The following is a 22,350-nucleotide window of genomic DNA, read 5'->3' on the forward strand; positions in this document are numbered from 1 at the left end:
TGAATGAAGAGCTGTGGAAACTGTATCCTCTGTTGACCTGTTCGGGTGATAGGCAAACTTGTGTGGGTCCAGTGTAGGTGGTAGGCCTGCAGTGAGGTGATTCAGGACCAGTTTCTCAAAGCATTTCACTGGACGAAAGTCATTCAGGCATTCGGCAGCTGAGTGCTTAGGTACAGGTATGATGGTTGTGGTCTTCAGGCATGTAGGAACTGTGGCTTGGGCCAGTGACAGATTGAAAATGTCAGTAAAAACATGTGCCAGTTGTCCAGTGCATGCTTTGTGAACACATCCATCTGGGCCAGCTGCCTTGCGTGCATCCACTATGATAAAAACTGAATAGACATCCGTTGTTGAGAGTGAAAGTGGGCTGTAAGCTGTAGAAGAGTTTGTGGTTGAGGTGAAATGTCCTGTGCTTTGGTCAAAACTAGCAAAAAATGATTGAGGTCGTCCGGTTGGAAGGCACTGCTGGTTGGTTGAGCTGTGCGTTTGTAGTCTGTGATGGTCTGGATGCCTTTCTGCATGCGCCTGGGGTCAGAGTTGTGGAAGTGCTCTTCTATGTGGAGTTTGAATATGAGTTTTGCTTTCCTGATGCCTCTTTTCAGGTTGGCCCTGGCTCTGTTGTAGTCCTCTGCACTGCCAGATTTAAAGGCAGCATCTCTTGCTTTCAACAGGAGACGGACTTCAGAGTTCATCCACGGCTTCTGATTAGGAAAGCATTTCACGTGTTTGACGGTAGTGACATTGTCAATGCATGTGTTAATATGGTCCAAAACAGATGATGTGTAAATGTCCATGTCTGTGTGAGAGTCCAGTGTGGCCTGTGAGGCACACATGTTCCAGTCAGTATCTTGAAACTGTTTCTGTAGAGAAGAAATGGCCCCCTCTGTCCATATTTTATTATATATTCCTATATAATGTATTGTCCCATATAGTGAATAATCCTGTGGCTGAGAGAAAGAGAGAGAGAGAGAGACCAGATTGTAGAGAAATAAGTTTTCTTACACTATATTTACACTATATTCCAATGGTATTGCTTTAGTCATGGTGGATCTAGAGGAAGAGTCACGGAGTATCAATCCCGATTTAATTATGATTGGCCACTCCACTGGCCAAATCACTTTGAAGCTCTACATTCTTTTACAAATCCACTTTAACGTCAAACAAGAGAGAAGAGATTAAGTTTATGGAAGGATTGAACAAGGAAAAAAAAGGATTTTGCCAAGATATTATTTGTCACGTTATATTTACAAGTCACAATGAAACAAAAAACTCTTGTTAGACTGTATAAGAATACAATTAGTTATTAATTGAGTACATTACTGTATTTTTTTTATAATAATTGTAAACATTACATTAAGCATTATCACACCACAAGACTTCTGACCTCATAGACATGTTCACACTGCCCGAATGAATCAATTAGAAACATCAGTCACACACATTTACAGAAATTTACAGTATACAGTATAACAAACACAACCAGTCACCAGATCAGCTTACAAACCTGATGTCTGAATGGATGTTATACTAAGCTTTATACAGATCTGTAGGATTTAATTTGTTGCCTCCATTGCACATAATTATCATTATCTTTCACCCACCTAAAGCAGTAATTTGTTTCTTTTCCTCTAAATGTATATTGGCAAGAGAATGGTCCTTTTCCCCTTTCTCTCTCTCCATCTGTCTGCTTGCTGCTACCATGCCAACAGTCATACTGATGGAGTGAGCAAGGAATTTGCCTTCAGGAGCTTTAGGATTGTGTCTGTCTGCCAAAGGCTGGACACTTGTCTTTTTAAAGAAACACATTTTTCACCATAACTGTTTTTTTTTTTTTGTTTTTGTTTTTTTTTATTTAACTCATATTGCTTTGCATTCATTCTTGAACTACTATGGCATATTTCATTTAACAATTATTCTGAAATTGTTTCTTGCAATCTTTCAAGCCTATTGATCCTTCCTGATTACTGGCGCAAGCCTGACTGCTTGCACGTGTTTATTTTTCAATTACTTATTTGGTTGAAGAAATTCTTCTGACTCCGATTCTGTTTACAGTGTATTTTGTTTTTCACACCTTACTCTAGAAACTGTTGTATGTTAAACTGCCAGCAGACCAGCAGTTTCTCAATAGTTAGTCCAAAAAAAAAAAAAAACTGTCTGGTGCCAACAATCACTGTACAGTCGGAGCATTTTGATATTTGGTCTGGTTCATGTATGTATACGGACACAGTTGTGACTAATTAGATTTTATCAGCTAAAGATTACAAATAAATACATTATTTATGGATATAAAGTATACAGTTGTATGTTTTCTCATGTCAGTTCAGTGGTCTAAGAGCATCAGGAGGAGGAGGTGAACTTTAAAGAATCAGAGACCACATTCATCTGCATACTGTATAAGAAAGCTGGCTATACAGAATTATTTAAAGACTCAGTTCGAACAATTCTGCACACCCTTGAATCCAATAAACTGTAAAATTGAGGAACTGATGTTTTCTTGCGGTTTACTGAAAGTTGAAATACTAAGTAGTGCCTTTTGGGCTTGATAATGTGTCTTCTGTTATTTAGGTACTTGTCAAATGAACAATTCTGCTGAGTGAATAGTGCTGGCATTTTTGTAGACTTGAAAAGATGAATTTCTCTTCCATCAGAGTTCTTTTTCTATTACTAAGCTTTACAGCTTCCTAAAGCTTTAGGTGCATAATTCACCCATTGCTAGCAGTATATTTAAACCATTACCTGTACAGATGCAATACTCAGCATTGAGATTTAATGAGCCTGATATTATAAAAACTGCCCAACCATATCTTAGAAAATGTACCGGAATTAAGTAATTGAGTCTCACTCTGACAGCCAACTTTAGCTTTATCGCACATCCCAGCATTATCTGGGTTATAACAGGGCTATATCTGTCACCAAGGGTAGTTTAAATAATATTATGCTAAAGCACAACCAGCTCATTAAGAGTAATTAACAGCATGTAATAGAAAGCAATAAGCAGAAATGCCTTCTATTACATGTTAACAGTAGATTCACTGTTTTTATTTTCAGTGTAAAATATAAATAAATCAATTTGATGTGACTGAAATATTTTCTATATTAAAAAAGATAATATATCAAAGGATAATAGAGATTATTCTTTAAATAAATGATAATATGTTCAATAACATACCCTAGTTGAGATACCTGTTTAAAGCTTACAATAATTAATGTATTCTCCATGTGCATCTTTTTTCTTATTGGACCCGTTTTCACACTCTGATATGAGCCTCAAGCCTTAACTCTCCCTGTGGTCTAACAGATGATGATGTCATACTTTCTTAGTCTCTAGAAAGCATTCAGTTTCGGTATGAACCCTATAACCTCTATAAATGCCCAATCCCTGCTATCCCCCTCCACCCCTACTCTCTTATTACAGTGATACTAATCTAATATAGTAGACTGGGTTACACTGATGTAATATTTTAGCGTAATGTTTTTCCTCTCCATATGGAATCACAATTTTCATGTATTCATATGTAATATATCTTCTATCTTCACTATTTACACTTAGAAATACACATCTGTTTGATAATATAGTTATACAATCAACCAATCACATCAGTGCAGTATATAAAAAGCATACAGCTACAGATCAAGAGCTTCAGATCGTGTTCATATCAAACATCAGAATATTGAAAGGTGTGAGCACCATGGTTTTGACTGTGGCAGGGTTATGGGTTCCAGTCTGAATGGTTTGAGCATTTTAGAAAATGCAGATTTTTTAAAAAGTGTAAACACAGAATGGTGCAAAATACATCCGGTATGCAGCACTTCTGCATGCCTTGTTGAAGAGATAGATCAAAGGAGAATTACAAGAGAATGATGGTAACTGAGGTCACATACAGTACTGTAGAGTCCTTATTTTAATGCATGATTTGAACAATAACTAAACACAATAACTATTGTGACCTGTAAATAAACAGGTGTACAGGTTTCAGACCATGAACAGAACTAAAATAAAGAGCAATTACTGTGTTTCTCCCTTTCTGACTCTCGTTAAAGGCATGTGGAGTGAGTGCAAGGCTTCAGAGTGTGGTTCTGCAGGACTGCAGGTTCGCTCTGTCTTCTGTGTTCACTCTGAAGGCTGGAGCACACACCAATCCAACTGTCAGCTCTGGAAGCGTCCAGGTCTCCAGCGCACATGTGTGAAGGTGTGTGAGTGGCAGCGCCAGCTGTTTGAATGGCAAACATCTGCATGGGGTCCTTGTTCTCCAACTCCTCCCTTGGCTGCTGAGCAATGTGTGACAGCACAGAATGGCCTGCAGAAGCGTACTGCAATCTGTGTACTTCATTTGAATGGCACCACCGTGAGCTCTCATATGTGTGAAACATTTTCTCCCACCCCAGAGCTGGAAAGGGCGTGTCTGCTGCCATGCCCGCTTGACTGTGTTGTTTCAACCTTCTCTCAATGGTCACCTTGCAGTCGTACCTGTGCTCCTGCTCTACAGCACCGTACACGACAGGTGTTAGCCCCGCCTCTTTATGGTGGATCTGCATGTCCGAGCCTCACGCAGGTCCGCCCCTGTAGTCAAAATGTTGCCCAGTGTCCCTCTGACCCACAAAAACACAGCTACAGCTTGTGGGCAGGATCGTGGAGTCCTTGCAGACGCAAAGGCCTGATGCCAAGTGGAAGGACTACAGTTGAATTTAGTAATAGTCTGAGTGGACACATAGTGGTCAAATCATCACATAACATCAAGCAGCATGCTGGGAATTTCCTCTTTCATCATCACCATGATCACCACAGAAGCCTCAAAGCAGCATGGGATATACACGTCGGCTACCAAACACGGCAAGTTCGTTGCATGAGAAGTGACGGCAAGAACGCCATGTTAAGGTGAGTTAAATAATCAATCAATGAATAAATGATCACTAATCAATTAATGAAATAAATCATAAATATCCAAACACCATGCACATTATCTTAACAGATAAAATAAAAACAGGTTTTTACTGCAACTTGGTCACGGTCTTGTATATGTGTTCCCTTGTATCTGCTTCCAGTTGCATGTGTATGAATATTTTGTTTAAAATTATTGCACATTGGGTCATTACAAGCTCGGCATATGCAAATAATACATCCAAGCGCTTTGACACTCACAGCTAATGATCACCAATATTTGTGCCTGTTTGGAAAATGCTAACTGACTGCAGGAATATTTCTGTCTGATTACAGATCTTCTCAGTCTTCTCTGTGTGTGTGGTGTGCATTTGTACATGTATTATGAGGATTTCCATATTCACCAAAAATTCATTTCTCTCTATTTTTAACATATTGTTTCTCACATAATGTGATAAATACACACGAAACCTTATGACTAGTGTTATGCAATATAAAGGCGTGGGATGTAAGAATGAAACAATATTACATGAACCAACAGCATCTGTCACCGCCATGGATAAAAAGAAAAAGTGTTCGAGGAGGAACGCATAGCCTCACCCTTCCTTAGCTTAGCTTAGCTTAGTATCTTTTGGAAGATGGGGAGAGCTACCTGGTGGGTGGGAATTTGCATGTGACCAAATTGGTGAGAAAAATGGGGACATTTTTAAAATGACAATTAAAGTATAAAAAATTAGAACCATGCATTGAATGCATCTAGCACTTATATCCTACAAGCCAGTATGTTTGATCCACGTTAGCACATCTCATTTACATTTACAGCATTTGGCAGACGCCCTTATCCAGAGCGACGTGCTTAAATCTCTAGCATTGAATACATTAATGCTGGTTCACTAGGTTACATACTTAAGATACCATGAGTTTAAAACATTTGTTCAAAGTAACAATGAAAAAGTGTCAAAGGTTGTGTTTTTGTTTGTTTGTTTGTTTGTTGTTTTTTTAATGCAAAAGATAAAGAAAGAAGTGCTAGTTGAAGTGTTTCCTGAATAAGTAGGTCTTCAACCGGCACTTGAAAATAGTCAGTGACTCAGCTGTCCGGACCTCTAGGGGAAGTTCATTCCACCACCTCGGTGCCAGAACAGAACAGGACAAACTTCCGATACAGGACGAGCAAATTAGATGCGACTAAAACTAAAAGCATCAATAGATACTCCAACACTTTCTCCTGATCCTTTAAAGAAACTATTTGAGAGTTCATTAGCATACCTATTAAAATGTCCAAACAGAAGCTCAATCATGTTAACACTGAGAAAATGTGAGAATCTCTGCCAAATTTAGTTGTTCTTAGTTTATAAATGAGAATGTAATTAGAGAGTAAAGTAATTATCATTTCTGGGAAAGCCCAACCAGTTAATTATCCAGATTAATTATGGCTTAATTGTGTCTATAAACTGTAGTAGCTGTTACTTTTATCACAGCATCAAATTTGCATATGAGAAGAACTAAAAGATGATTCACAAATTAAAATAATAAAGGTGTTAAATCTTCAATTTCTTTTCTGTTTTTTTTTTAATATCTGTGTATTTATGTTATCGTTGTAAGAAATAATCAAATCAAATCCAATCTTATTTGTCACATACACATACATACAGAGTATGTATGTAAAATGTGTAATTTTACACATGAAAATATTATGCTCATGCAGTATTTATGAATTTGCAATAGACCAAATATGTCTACGCTGATGTTTCTCAATATACTTCTTAATAGAATACTGAACCATTCAGGTTCAGCAGGGACAATTCACCTCCACACAACTAGAGGGCGATCCCACAAATCTTGTTACAGGGATTTCCTGTTTTTAGAGCATATAAAGTTCAACGGCACAATAGAACAGGTGTGAAATCCAAATGTTCTCCAGTTGCTTCAAAATTAACCAAGATTTTGAAGACACTGTTTTTTTTTTCATTTATTTATTTATTTATTTATTTATTTATTTATTTATTTATTATGGATTAAATGTCAAAATGATTGGATTAAATGTCATTATGTAATGGGACGGTGCAGGAAAGCTAATAGATTCAGAGAATTTCACCAATTGAGTAACAAATGTGTGATTAATTCTAAAATCTAACAAATATAGTTTAGAAATTATTCTCTGTAAGTCTTATATAATACTGCAAATGTTTCTGGCTTAGATCAGTTGTCTGCAGTGAATAATGATCATGAGATAAGTTTTTCTCCATTTCCAGTCTTTGTGACCATGTCGGCACCATTATAAACTTTCGCTCTTGCTTGATGCCAAGAGATTGTGACGTTTCTGCTTGGTCAGCATGGGGCCTGTGCTCTAAAACCTGTAGGGCAACAGACCAATCAGCAGGCTTTCGTAGCAGGAAGCGCAGTGTGAGGACAGTTCCTATTGCTGGAGGAGAAGAATGTCCTGCCTTGGAAGAAGTAGAGACTTGTAACACACTGGAAGAGTTACTTCCACTTTGTCCCAGGTAAATGATCAGAAATGCTCATTATATAGTAAATGATTTAATCCCTTTAGTTTTTACCTTCTGACTTAACACACTGGAATTATTTCACATGTCCATATAGATTAATCCAGGAAAAAAAGAAAGTCTGTATTTTTCAGTACTAGATACAGCAGGATTAGGACATATTTATGTCAAATAATTAACCTACAAAAGGGAAAATAATGATGTGGATTGAGTGATGTAATATTCACTTTGCTGAAACACAGGTATGACTGGAAGCTGACGAACTGGGGTCCATGTCAGGTAAGACCTCTTATTAGTCAGCATGATCATCGCCATGGCAACAGCAGTTTCCTATGTGGAGGTGGGATCCAGACCCGGGAGGCCTACTGTGTTAGGATATTTGCCAACACAACAAAATCCCACAGTAAGAACATCACTCTTATAAACTCTACGAGTTGGGAATGTCGAATTGCTGTGCAGCACCATAAGGTTTTCTTATTATTATCATTGCATGGCTATTTCTGTAATGTATTGTGAAATGGTTCCTTAATACCATGCCAATATCATGTCTTTGGTGACTTTGCATGCAAGTTCAATAATTTAATCATATAAAATATAATACCATCATATAATATCCTATATCAAGAACAGCATGGGGCAAACTGTTCTTGAGCCATCAGAGGAGCAAAATGCTCACAAATATGGCGCATATGGCAGGGCATAGAGGCATCACAAACTACAAGACTGCTTCACATGCCCATGAAAGTGACAGGAGAGCTTTATGCCGAGTTAACCCACCGACGGCTGTTGAACCAGACAACGTTCCTGGCAGGGTGCTCAAGGAATGTTCAGAACAGCTAGTGTCTTCACTGACATCTTCAACATTTCCCTGAGCAGAGCTGCTGTTCCTGCTGTACGAATGCTGTTCATAGACTTTAGTTCAACATTCAACACAATCACCTCTTCCACATGGATCCTGGACTTCCTGACTGGGAGACCTCCGTCAGTCCGTATCGGGAACAGCATCTCCAGCACCACCACACTGATCACTGGAGCCCCTCAAAGCTGTGTGGTTAGTCAAATGTTTACCTTGCTGACTCACAACTGTATAGCGATGCACAACCAGTCTCATTAGCAAGAATGATGAGTCAGCATACTGTACAGAGAGGAGGTGCAACAGCTAACTGCCTGGTGTAGAGCCAACAACCTGTCTCTGAATGTTGATAAAACTAAAGAGATGATTGTTGAATTCAGGAGAGCACAGAGTGACCACTCCCCATTGAACATTGACGGATCATCTGTTGAGATCATCAAGAGCAGCAAATTTCTTTGGTGTTCATCTAGCGGAGAATTTCACCTGGTCACTCAACACCAGCTCCAAAACCAAGAAAGCCCAGCAGTGTCTCTACTTCTTATGAAGGCTGAGAAAGGCACATCTCCCTCCCCCCATCCTGACAATGTTCTACAGAGGGACCACTGAGAGCATTCTGAGCAGCTGCATCACTGTCTGGTTTGGGAACTGCACCATCTCGGATAGTGAGGACAGCTGAGAAGATCATTGGAGTCTGTCTTCCCTCTATCATGGACATTTACACCGCATGCTGAATCTGCAAAGCCAACAGCATTGTGGACAAGCCCACACACACACACTTCACCCTACACACACACACACACACACACACACACACACACACTGCACCCTACACACCCCTCACACACACACTTCACCCTACACACCCCTCACACACACACTTCACCCCACACACACACACACACACACACTTCACTTCACCCTCCTGCCATCTGGAAAAAGGTATTCAGTTCAATTCATTTTATTTGTATAGTGCTTTTAACAATTTCCCATTGCTCTGCCCCCTGTTGGAGCCTTTTTTACTTGAGGTACTACCAAATTGCCTGCACTGTTTGATCGAAGTAGGTGTGACAGATCATATAAAAAAAATAAAAGATCACTCAGTTACTAAGGCGTGAGACCATTAAGTGCTTTATAGGTTAGTAATAGTATTTTATAATGAATGCGAAACTTGACTGGGAGCCAATGCAGTGAGGATAAGACAGGAGTGATGTGTTCATATCTTCTAGTTAGGACTCTAGCTGCTGTGTTCTGGACTAACTGGAGCTTGTTAATGCTCCTACTGGAACATCCAGACAGTAAAGCATTACAATAATCCAACCTAGAGGTAACAAATGCATGAACTAGTGTTTCTGCATCATGTAATGACATCATATTTCTTATCTTAGCAATGTTTCTGAGATGAAAGAAGGCCTTGTGGTATTATTTATGTGAGCTTCAAATGAGAGACCGGTATCAATAATCACACCGAGGTCTTTTACTGCTGCACATGATGTAATAGAAAGACCTACATGTTCTATCCTATCAAGTAGTATAGAATGGTCAATGGTATCAAAAGCTGTACTACGATCAAGTAAAACTAGCAAAGAGACACAACCCTGATCAGAGACCAGTAACAGGTCATGAAAGCATTCAAACCCTCACAACCAGACTGTAACAGTTTCTTTCCACAATCCATCAGACTCCACAAAACTGAACTGAACTTTACCGGGCATAATATACACACACACACACACACACACACACACACACACACACACACACACACACACACACACACACACACACACACACACACACACACCAACCAACCAACCAACCAACCAACCATGTGGACTGCACTGACCTGCATCAAATACATGCTCCTCCAATATACATCCAAGTCTACAGCACCACCATATCAAACTGTTTACATGATGTTTTTACACACTGTTTTTTGCTCTTTACACATTCTGTCTTACACATTTCAGTCGACTGCTGTTCTGTACAATACATTACAACACCTCATATAACTGCAGCTATAATACCAATGTGTTCAGTACAGTATTTCAGGTCAGTGCTGCTTTTGTGTATTGTATTTTGTGTATTGTCTTGTATTGTTTGTCCTGCACTGTCTTTGTCTTGTGTCTCACACTGTGTACACCAGGTTGCACAGATGCACTTTGTGTAACTTACCTTGTTCTTTGTTCTATGTAGCTCCATGGTTTTCGAGAAACTTTGTCTCATTTCATATATATGATTAAAAAAGACAATCTTCTTGACTCGACTATTACTTACACATCATCCTTATGTATTAATATCGCTCACAGACAAAAATTGTATAACATCAGTCTCTCTGTTTGTCCAGTGTCCAGACCTGTTGAGCAGAACTTATGCTACAATGCTCCTCCATCAATGATCCAGTTTTGTTCCATTCCCTGTTTTAAACCTTGCCATCTCTCGGATTGGTCACCTTGGGGACCTTGTATCCATGACAACAGTGTAGAGCATCCTGGAACAAAAGGTGAGAGATGGAACATCCCACTCAAAGCTCATGGGAGATTTCAATCGAAGTAAACTCGCACATTTCAGGCACATTTTCTTGTTGAGGTCAGAATTTGTGATGCTGACAAATCTGTATATCCTGAAACCAGTTTATTCTCTGTGCTCATTTTAAAACAATTTTAATTAAGATATAGTAAAAGAGAGAAATAATGTAGAGAGAAAGCAAATAGTTACTCTTTAATTTCTGAAAAGAATATTGAATGCTGCGCAGGAATTATTTATAGGACACATGTAAGTTTATTTGAGCTTGAACTGAGAGGGAAAACTTCCGATCACCAACTCTGAGCATTAACTATTTGAATGTTGTTGAGTAACACCAGTACTCAGTATTGAACATGAAACATGATTGTGGTCTACCAAATTTGGGATAGATAACTGGTGAAGTTGTAAATATCTGTCTTTCTTCCTGTATTCATGGTATTTATGGTAGCTATTCAAAAATGATTGTGCCATAAAACACTGACTCAATTTATCAACCTCTTGTATTTATTTATTTATTTTTTTTGTCATGAGACATAGCAGTGAAAAAATAACAGCTGCAATCAATATTATACTGTGTTAGTTATCTTGTATGATGTGGACATATTGTCCTTTGCTTGATATATCGGTTTGCTTATATTTCTTCATTTGTAAGTTTCTTTGGAAAAAAGCATCTGCTAAATAAATTAATTCATTCATTCATTCATTTATTTTCTACCGATTTATCCGAACTTCTCGGGTCACTGGGAGCCTGTGCCTATCTCAGGTGTCATCGGGCATCGAGGCAGGATACACCCTGGACGGAGTGCCAACCCATCACAGGGCACACACACACTCTCATTCACTCACACACTATGGACAATTTTCCAGAGATGCCAATCAACCTACCATGCATGTCTTTGGATCGGGGGAGGAAACCGGAGTACCCGGAGGAAACCCCCGAGGCACAGGGAGAACATGCAAACTCCACACACACAAGGCGGAGGTGGGAATCGAACCCCCAACCCTGGAGGTGTGAGGCAAACGTGCTAACCACTAAGCCACTAATTAATGGATATAAATGTATGAGAGAGCTTCCTAAGGTGGTTGACACATGTAGTCTTTATACTCCCTGCATTTTATATGATTCAATGCTTAAACTCTATTTCTTCTGATTATATATGACATTAACTACTTCACCAGCTATCCCAAATGCAATGCAATGCATTTTTACTATACTTAAAGTTATAACTATGTTGAAATGTTACCATAATTTAAGAATAACCTCCATTTACCTGCAATAGAACTTGTGTTGATGATGTAGACGTCGGTCACTGAGTCTGTACTTAATTAGCAGCTTTCTCTCCATTTTTCCATTGACTCATGACATGCTCATTGTTCTCATTTCATATTCTGGTCTGCAGCCGGCTGCTTTTACTGTTTCTCTCCATTGTATCAGTTAAATCATTATGCAGATATAAAAAACCCTCTGCAGCTCTAGATTGCTTTCTGTCTGAGACATAAAGTGAGTGCAGTCTCCTCTGGTGTGTTTGTTTTCAGATTGCTCAAATATGAATGCAATGGCATAAGTACATTGAGAAATGCTTATAGATTTTGACAGGTGCAGAAACCCATTTCATACTTACCTTGTCATTTGTCACACTAGTAGTATTCCACCTCACAGGCACAACGATGCTACAGTCATCCCGTTCTCTCTCTCTCTCTCTCTCTCTCTCTCTCTCTCTCTCTCTCTCTCTCTCTCTCTCTCTCAGGTTTTAAGTCCAGAATGCGCTTTATTGTTGAGGAGCCCTGGGGTGAGTCCGAGAGCTGCCCTCATGTTAGTGAAGTGATGACCTGTGATCACCCCATAAGCTTCCAATGGCATGTGATATCTCAAGGACCCTGCATGCCTCAGAATGGAGCATGTGGCCACGGAGTCCAAGAGCAGGCAGTGGAGTGTGTTTCTGTGACAGGTTCCTCAATCTTTTGTCCTTTCCTTCCATATTCCATGCCATGTTTTTTTTTTTCTTCTTAATTCACAGTACTGTATCCTATACACACTATGATATTAGACATCATGTTTTCACTTCTTTGTCTTTCACTGGAATGGACTGACCTCATCCCCACAGAGATAAATGTGGCTCATTTATCAGAATACACACTGACTTTGAGCGAGCAGGACATCATGGGACACTCTGCTAATGACTGTCATTAAACACCAAGAGACGTGGACATAGTAGCCTCTGTACCAGCGGGAGCTAGAGCTCCATATATTTTATCCCTGAGATGATAGCTAAAGGCTTCCAGCCATGTTTTGAAGGGTCCTTTGGGGTTTCAGTCAGGAGCACAGATGTCTCATCGCTCTCTCTCTCTCTCACACACACACACACACACACACACACACACACAATCACATACACACAGTGCAAGTGTGTTAGACACTTTTCCTCTGGCTGTGTGAAGCATGTCACAAAGCTAGTCAAATGTCATTTACAAATGAACAGTCACTGCAGGAAATATAGGCTGTAAATTCTTAAAAGGAAAAAAATACAAAGCATTATTCCTGCATGTGAGCCGTGACTGGGCATAATGTAGTCAATTCAGCTTTGGGAGCTGGACGCACTGCTCCGGATCCTATGTTTCGAATCTTCTAAATTATTAAATATCGATGAAATATGTCCAAAAAAAAATAAATTCTAATTAGTTTTGTGATAGTAATTCTATAACCAAATCCTGAAATATTCTTTATTTATGTTGCACTTCATTTATTAATCATTAGACTAACATTTTGCAATAATTCCCAAGCCTTTTAACTACTAGATTGTAGCATTGAGGTGCTCATTAACTGCTCATCAGATTAACATTAATATTAAAGAGTTCATGGGAAACATGAACCACATCTGCAATATTGTTGTCGTTTAAATCCCATGACTCGTGTGATTTATTTAATAAATCGCCTGCACTAGAATCCATCTATTATTCAATAACAATAGCACATGCTGTACAATGCACTTTACTAGATATTTTCCAGATTTCAGTTATGTTAAAGTTTCAGTTAAATTGAATGTAATCAAAACCTGCTAGGAGTTTTGTGCGAGTTTCAGAAAGATTAGAATTGTAATAATAATAACAAACTAGATTTGTAAAGTTTGTCATGACAAACTTTGATGTTGGCTTTGATGGTGCAAGTATTCGCAAAGGATGTTGCTTTTGGAGGCAAGTGGACATAAGGGTCAGTGTTGCTTTTGAAGGCAAGTGCATAGAATGCTAGGGTGCCAAAAAATTTGGAGGTAAGTGGAGACAAGCATGTGACATCATCCAAATTCTCTTGAGGAAGTTCCCCTCATTTGGCTAAGTGTTTTGATATGTCACATGTCCATGTTGTAAAAATTTTTTTGATTTTGCATATATTGTGGGCGGGGCTGCGGCACAACCGAAAGAGAAGTCGGTACACCGATTTGAACCTTTGTTCGGAGTATCACCCTAAAGGAGCTGGCTGAGTTTGGTGTAGATAGTTCGAAAGCTTGCCGAGTTATAAACCTCCAAAGTTTATAACGGGAGTCTATGGGGGAAAAAAGGCCACTTTGTGACCCAGTACCGGAAGTACTGGTACTCGGATCGCTTAGAAAAGTAAAAACTTCAGACCAGGGTCTTCGACATATCCGAATTTGGTGCATGTGGCTTGAAAGCCCTAGGAGGAGTTACTCTTGATAAATTTTTGTCTAAGCTTCAATAGGAAAACAGAATGTTGGCTTCTACAAAGCGACACAATAATGTGTAATTGTAATAATTTTCAGAGTTGTTGAATAGTGGAAAGTGTGTTTTCAGAAGAGGGAGTGTGGGCTTGATTAAAAGATTCTGCATTTTTTTACATCTCACAAAATACAACCTTTTTTATTACGTCTAGCCTAATTTATTAGATCATACAACACCCCATATTGTAGAACATCCTTACTGATGTGAAATAAATATATATTATATCTTTAAACAAAGTCTAAAATCAAAGTACAAATCAATCAAAAATAAAAGCATAAATAATTTCAGAACATTTTCTATCTTCAATGTGAAACCAAGGCATATAAAATATTGAAAAAGAAAATGACAAATTACAAAAAAGATTACACTGCACTGGACTTGCATTACTAAAGATTCATAGCGGCCCAGTGAAGTGACAAATGCCGTATCCCGTTTATCTCACTCCCGTTATGTAAACCAGGATGTAGTCGCTCTTTAGATCCAGCTTAGTAAATATCTGAGCTTCCTGGAGCTGCTCTAGGGTAGGTGGTACCAGCAATAAGGGGTAGTGGTGCTTCACAGTGATGGCATTAAGGCCCCAGTCAATGCGTGGTCGCAAGCCCCCATCCTTTTTTCTACAAAGAAGAAGCCTGATGTCACTGGCGATGTGGAGGGTCAGATGAAGCCAGCTGAAATGTGGGCTTGATTAAAAGTTACCTGCTGTCAGGTCATGACCATGCCCAGGGAATACCGAGACCTGAAGGAGGTCTTCAGTAAGGAACAGGATACTTGGTTGTCGGTGGGGGTAACCAAGTATCCTGTTCCTTACTGAAGACCTCCTTCAGGTCTCGGTATTCCCTGGGCATGGTCATGACCTGACTGGTGTCAGGACTTTCTACGGTGGTAGACGGCAGGCCTGGTGCATGGTATGTTTTAGGCACTGGAGTTGACACTGGGAGGACCAGTGATTAATTTCCTTTCCTGCTCAATATATCTGTAGGTCATCTTGGAGCCAAGTAAAGCCTAGGATGATTTGGTTAGCAAGAGAGGTGGTGATTAGCATGGTTATCTACTCAAAGTGGAAGAGTCTAATCTGGATAGTGAGGGGAAGTGTTTGGTGCATGATGAGGTTTTCCCCAATTGGATGGTTATGCTGTGATATTTAGACGGATGGTGCATGGGGTGATGGGAAGCTCAAGGTCTTTGACAAGGTGGTGGATGATGTTAACAGTCCACTACTGCTGAAACCAAAGGAGAGGAGCCATTTAGGTGCAGCATGTCTGGTATTCGAAAACTGAGTGGGTAAGAATTCATGCTCACCTTAGCTGATCTGGAGGGGGGGCTTCTCTTTGCATCTGGTAACTTGGTGACCTGCTTGGCCACAATAAAAGCATAATCTGTAGCGCTGACAGCATTCCGGTATACTCGGTATACAGTTCCGGTATACTCACTCGGTTGCTGTTAGATTGCCATAGCAGAGCTGAAGAACAGATCTGCGACATCACGGCCCCCGATGGGTATTCAAAAACCTCTTGAAGCAATTGCGTGAAGTAATCATAAGATTTTCTCACATGGGCCTCTCTATACTAAATGGCTGATGCCCAATCCAGAGCTTTTCCTGTGAGCAGAAAGAAGGCAAATTTTGTGGATTCTTGGCAGTACAGTAGGTGTCAGACTGATGCTAAAAAAGCACCTTACTGTACATTGCCAAATAAAGCCTTTGCATGTCTCAGCAGTAAAGATTAACTAGATCAAGATCAAATAAAGATGTAAATGACTAACGATCATGAATTTAGCAAAATAAATTTTGTGCTGAGTATTAAGAGCTTAAAGTATGTATTGTTTGTCACAAGTTCTCACTCTCACTCACTCATTTTCTACCGCTTATCTGAACTACCTCGGGTCACAGGGAGCCTGTGCCTATCTCAGGCGTCATCGGGCATCAAGGCAGGATACACCCTGGACGGAGTGCCAACCCATCGCAGGGCACACACACTCTCATTCACACACTATGGACAATTTTTCCAGAGATGCCAATCAACCTACCATGCATGTCTTTTGGACCGGGGGAGGAAAGGAAACCCACGAGGCACGGGGAGAACATGCAAACTCTGCACACACAAGGCGGAGGTGGGAATCGAATCCCGACCCTGGAGGTGTGAGGCAAACGTGCTAACCACTAAGCCACCGTGTCCCTTGCACAAGTTAAAAGATATAAAATATTGGCAAGTCAAAATGTTCCATGCCGAAAAAGACTGAGAGGTGCTTCAACAAAATATTAGTTGGGGTGAATGTTGCAATTGTGCATTCCATTTAATGAGCGCACACACACACACACACACACACACACACACACACACACACACACACACACAAACAAACACAAAGCAATCCATTATATGGAAATAGCTCATGTTCTTGTTGACACTGTGCTACCATTTCAACTCTTGACTTGAGAATGTTTGTGATCATCAGCTTAACTTCAGATCCTTTTGTATGACTACACCCAGTCTGTACGTTCAATCATTTATCAGACATGTAAGTCATTTGTACAGAATTATTAAATAGTGCTCATTAGCCTTCTTTCCCCCAGTGAAATAATGTAAAATATTCAATCAGAACTTATTGTTGAATTCAATATCCTGGATCTTCAGTTTATTTATACCGTGAAGCTGGTGGATATAATTTATGCTTAGCAATCCTAAGCATGGCATTAAATGCCAGACAAGACTTGTGTGAATTTCTTTTCTGCGTACAGACAATTTTGGTTCCCCTTGTGCCTATTTGATTCATATCTAATATCCTTCAACTCGATCGGTCAGGAAAACGACCCTGTCCAAAACAGCAAATTTTTAACATCTAAACATTGTGATATTTCAAAGAAGATTCAAATGACACTTTTAATAAAATACCAAACTCTGTAGTAATTTTACTTAGTGGGTCATAAAATGTACATTTTAGTATGGCACATTTTTCAAATTGATTTGCATTTTTGTAATTGTAGCGGACTCGGAGAGATGTTCCCTTCTGTGGGTTTCTAACGAGTGAATAAGTGGCTTAACACTTATGATTTGATTTATTTCACTGTGTCAGTATGTGTGAAATTGACCTCAATTTAGAATGTGATTGAATGAGATTGTGTTAATAATTGTATGTGTCTGTGAACCAACCCTTTCTACCTTTTTATAAAATGTACATGTATTTTGCAATAAATCACATTGAATTGAAGTGCAATGAACTTGAAGCTCTCAGATCTAAAATCTACAACAAAGACAAATGAAACCAGAAGCAAACCAAACATCCATCACACTTTCTTATACTACAGGAGACGTCGTTCCCACTGAGCGGTGTCCAGGGGATCCTCCTCCTCTACAGAAGTTGTGTGAGATGCCGTGTCCTGAAGATTGTGTTCTCGGAGAGTGGAGCTCCTGGTCCTCCTGCTCCCACTGCTGCTCCAGCAAACAAGTGCAGGGCAAACAAACCCGCTCCCGTGTCATTCTCGCACCTTCAGGAGAGCGTAAGACATTTCAACCTCTTTCAAATCACATAACAAATACCCCAGCAGGGAAACAGCTAATCTTAATTATAATTTATTGCAATGGCGGCTGGCACTGAATATGTAACACCAAGTGTGAAAATAGCCTTGAATTATTGATTTGCTTGAGGATTCAAATTAATATGCACCACTGGTCAGTCCTGTGGAAAATAATTGATGGCAAACAAAAACAGTGGGTGAATATCATGCAAATGAGCTCCTTTGAATGCCTTATGTCTGAAAGCAATTATTAGTTTGTTTGTTTGTTTTTCTTTCTATATCCAGAAAGCAGAAATCACACACGATTACTGCTGTCAGAAATAATTTCTTAAACGTGTAGAGAGAACTTTTTTTTAACATAATTATTGTTGTTATTATGCATGGTTTGTGAGTTACACAATAATTTAATGTGTTAGAATGAGTAATGTTTGAAAGAGTCACGTGTTTGAGCCACACTCCTGTATACATACGTGAAAGTAGAAACCTTTATTTATTCTTCATTTTAGGGCCTTTTTACACCTGGTCACTTCGTGTTGTCTCTGATCTGATAGCTATCTGATTTGTTAAAACTGTTCCATTTACATTAGGCCACATAAATGCGTCCCGGTGAATCGGATATTGATCCGATCTTTTTACTCCCGCCCAAAACGCAAATATATTTTACCTCATTTCTATTTCTGGAGCGTTGCACAACAGTGAGACTCACTTGCGAGTGACGTACTTCCGTTTGGGAGGAGTATAGAGCTGACGTATGCTGACAGCGTATGCTTTGTGAATACAGATGGAATGGGATGCTTACCTGCACCTGTCCTACAGCAGTGGAGAGTCTGTGGCATTCAGGGATTCACAGTGTACTACTGGGAAACATCCCCATGGGGTCCTTGCACTCCAGACTCAGGCACAGACAAGAACAGCACAGAACAGGAAGAGGTGGAGGAAATGGGGTGTGGCACTGGGATACAGACTCGCTTTGTGTCCTGTAGGAGATCCGACAGCGGCGAGCTGGAGCCTTACAGGTAGGAACTCTGAGGATAACACCACAGGAGTGTCAGGTTAGGACAAATACTGTACTGTTCATACACCAAATATCAAATAATTCAAAGTTAATAAAAAGCTGATCTCCATGGCTGATCAAACATGAAGTTTCATTTGATTTCTAGATGACTGAAGAATCAGCAGACTAAGAGCCGGGGTTTAGTCAAAGGCATGAGATGTGCTGTCACTGTGCAACTGTAAAACTTTTATACCGAGGTGCACCTGAACAATAAAGAACACACTCAAGACCATGTAACAAATAAATCCATAAAAATGAATAAAACAGAATTCTTTTTGAAGACAGTTTTTAAAGTTGCAGTAAGCAAAGAAAAACATTTAATTGTAAGTGTATAAGAATAAACAACCACTTTCTCACTGTGGGTCACTATCCCTAACCATAATCAGTCCCTCCATGATTTTGAGTGTTTTTGTAATTTTTGCTGCCAAAATACTTGATTTTTGTTGCAGCTTTTTCAAATTTTTGATGCAATTACTGTGTTTTCTGGGGAAACTATTCGATTAGTGAAATTGCTTAAAGTCCTTCCAGTGAAGAGACCTGTGTAATTATTTTCTATGTATGCGAATCAAAGAGGACTTTAACCCTAACCCTAACCCTAGGTCGCAACATCTCAGCCCAAATCTGCAACAAATCAAGTCATCTTATAAAATTGCTAGATCCTGACAATATATTTGATTTTAATTTCTGCATTATTAAAGTCAAAAGCTCCTGGCAGACAGACCAATATGTCACTCTGAAATTCTTTATGTAGGTAAATACAAACAAAAACAAAAAATCTGTGAAATTCCATTCAAATATATAGGAAAATAATTATAACACAATTAATTAATTAAATTGTATTAATTGTTCCTTTTTAATGCAATAAAAGTTGTGTGTGTGTGTGTGTGTGTGTGTGTGTGTGTGTGTGTGTGTGTGTGTGTGTTTTGGTTTTTGTTTGTTAGGCAAGGTTAATTGGTTAAAATTGTGAACAACACTTTAAACAAGGTGTTAATCTACTAGCAGAACGCTCGCTCGCTGAAACCGCTGACAAATCAAAGCATCTAAAAATGTGATGAAACAAATGATCTCTCTTCACCACGTGATCACATTGATTCACTGATCACATCGGTGGCATATTGCGAATGTGTAAATGAAGAAACAAATCAACACATTTTTTGTTGTTTTTATAAATTCCTAATTAAGCCCACGTTTGTTCATATGATTGACTTCTCCTTTAGCTGCCCTGAATCAACTCGTCCAGAACAGAAGCGTTCCTGTATTCTTCTATGCAAGCTGGACTGCATCGTTACACCTTTCAGTGAATGGGGCCCGTGTCCAACCTCCTGCTCCCCAAGTAAATATAGACACACATCCGGTTTATAGGTAAATGTACAGCATTTATCAAGTTTTGTCTGTTTGATTATCATCAGAACTCCTTTTCTCAGTGAATAGCAGTATTAGGACCCAGTCCAGACATCGCATCATCATACAGAGGCCAGCCAACGGTGGTCAGGAATGTCCAGCTACACTGTTGGAAGAGAGAGAATGTGACCCGCAGACTCTTTGCCCAACATACAGGTGAAATCTGGAGCTAAAATGTATCCTGAATGATGTGTAATATTACAGGATGTAAAATGTTTGAGTGAAATTGTCAAAATGCTTCGGATGCATATCTCAGGAAAGTGAGTGTCCTGGTTCATACACGCTGAACTGTACTCAGCAGGAGTCTTAGGATCCATACGCCTTGAGTATAAAGTATTTGTGGTTAAGCAGGAAGGCTTTGGTGCATCCGGAATTGTGTACTGTGACACTACTTACTGCGTTCAACTCATTACCTACTGCATTTGACTCAGTACCCACTGACTTTTCATACAGCTCATACTCATGCACAATGTGTGTGTCGCATGAACACAATCCAGACCTACATCTGTACAACCACCTTGTCATGTGACCCATGATGTCGTCATAATTTAAAAATGTACTCTTGTTAATCAATAATGGTTTAGCCACTTACTCTCAGCCCACTTGCACTCAGCCCAGTCATTATGCATAATGAGATAGCACAGGGTCCCTTGTTGCATTATGAGATAGCACAGGGTCCCTTGTTGCATTATGAGATAGCACAGGGTCCCTTGTTGCATTATGAGATAGCACAGGGTCCCTTGTTGCATTATGAGAGAGCACAGGGTCCCTTGTTGCATTATGAGAGAGCACAGGGTCCCTTGTTGCATTATGAGAGAGCACAGGGTCCCTTGTTGCATTATGAGAGAGCACAGGGTCCCTTGTTGCATTATGAGAGAGCACAGGGTCCCTTGTTGCATTATGAGAGAGCACAGGGTCGTTGCATTATGGGATAGCACAAGGTCCCTTGTTGCATTATGGGATAGCACAAGGTCCCTTGTTGCATTATGAGAGAGCACAGGGTCCCTTGTTGCATTATGAGAGAGCACATGGTACCTTGTTGCATTATGGGATAGCACAGGGTCCCTTGTTGCATTATGGGATAGCACAGGGTCCCTTGTTTCCATACTGCACAATCTCTGTGAAGCAGTTGGTCATCTCAGTATCTTCACCTACTGTTTTTGAATACTGAGAATCTGGATATATTATGGCTTATGCATCTACTGTATTTTAAGGTAAGAGAGATTTAGATTCAGTTTGTGCATTAATAAAAAACATATACATATAAAATAAAAGTGAATCTAGTAAACAAAAAGCAAGAAATGAGCAACTGACTAGTTAATCTTGACACACACTGTGATCACAATCTAATTTTCTTTTCTCTGCTGGATTTTCCATTATTTTTGTTCTTTAGTATTTTTTTTCATATATTTGATAAATGATCTCATGCAATGTCAGTAATTATGCGCTGTCTCTTACCGAAACGTTTCAATACTGTTTTTCTGGCAGGTGGCAGACGCATCACTGGAATCAATGCATTTTGGTCCCTGATTCAGTGAGACAGACGATTGGTAGCCATAGTGAAGCCTGTGGGATTGGTCTGCAGACCAGATGTGAGTCAAGCTTTGGGATTTTTAGATTAAACCGATAAAATTGTTTTTAAAATTGAGATTGACCGTATGACAGTGAAGTGTACTGACATCGTCGATTATGAGCACTAATCTCCTAATTCGTAAAAGCCAGGCTTTTGTGTAACATTCTGTTGATTTGAACACTATACACGTGTGTGTATATTGAGGATTTTTTTGATTTATTATATTATTACAATAATGAAGCAGAGCTCACAGCACAGACAGGCAGCATCCGATTAGGGTCTTTTATTTTATTATTTTATTTTAAGTGAGTCAAAAC

The 22,350-nt window shown here is 39.4% G+C and overlaps 1 protein-coding gene across 5 annotated transcripts in view; it reads left to right on the forward strand.

Annotated features, from left to right (window-relative positions):
• The window catches only part of thsd7bb (thrombospondin, type I, domain containing 7Bb), a 92,263-nt gene that overhangs the window by 46,432 nt on the left and 23,481 nt on the right, over nt 1–22,350 (forward strand). For 4 of the 5 annotated variants that reach the window (XM_027171511.2, XM_027171507.2, XM_027171508.2 and 1 more), the window contains exons 3-12: nt 4,042–4,876; nt 7,132–7,380; nt 7,626–7,786; nt 10,581–10,736; nt 12,508–12,708; nt 17,796–17,987; nt 18,787–19,021; nt 20,277–20,392; nt 20,469–20,616; nt 21,949–22,052. In XM_027171511.2, coding sequence (XP_027027312.2) covers nt 4,042–4,876; nt 7,132–7,380; nt 7,626–7,786; nt 10,581–10,736; nt 12,508–12,708; nt 17,796–17,987; nt 18,787–19,021; nt 20,277–20,392; nt 20,469–20,616; nt 21,949–22,052 — 2,397 coding nt within the window. The remainder of the gene's footprint in view (nt 1–4,041; nt 4,877–7,131; nt 7,381–7,625; nt 7,787–10,580; nt 10,737–12,507; nt 12,709–17,795; nt 17,988–18,786; nt 19,022–20,276; nt 20,393–20,468; nt 20,617–21,948; nt 22,053–22,350) is intronic. The other variant, XM_027171509.2, reaches the window with a different exon arrangement.

This window comes from Tachysurus fulvidraco, chromosome 2 (assembly GCF_022655615.1).
Source record: "Tachysurus fulvidraco isolate hzauxx_2018 chromosome 2, HZAU_PFXX_2.0, whole genome shotgun sequence".
Taxonomy (NCBI): domain Eukaryota; kingdom Metazoa; phylum Chordata; class Actinopteri; order Siluriformes; family Bagridae; genus Tachysurus; species Tachysurus fulvidraco.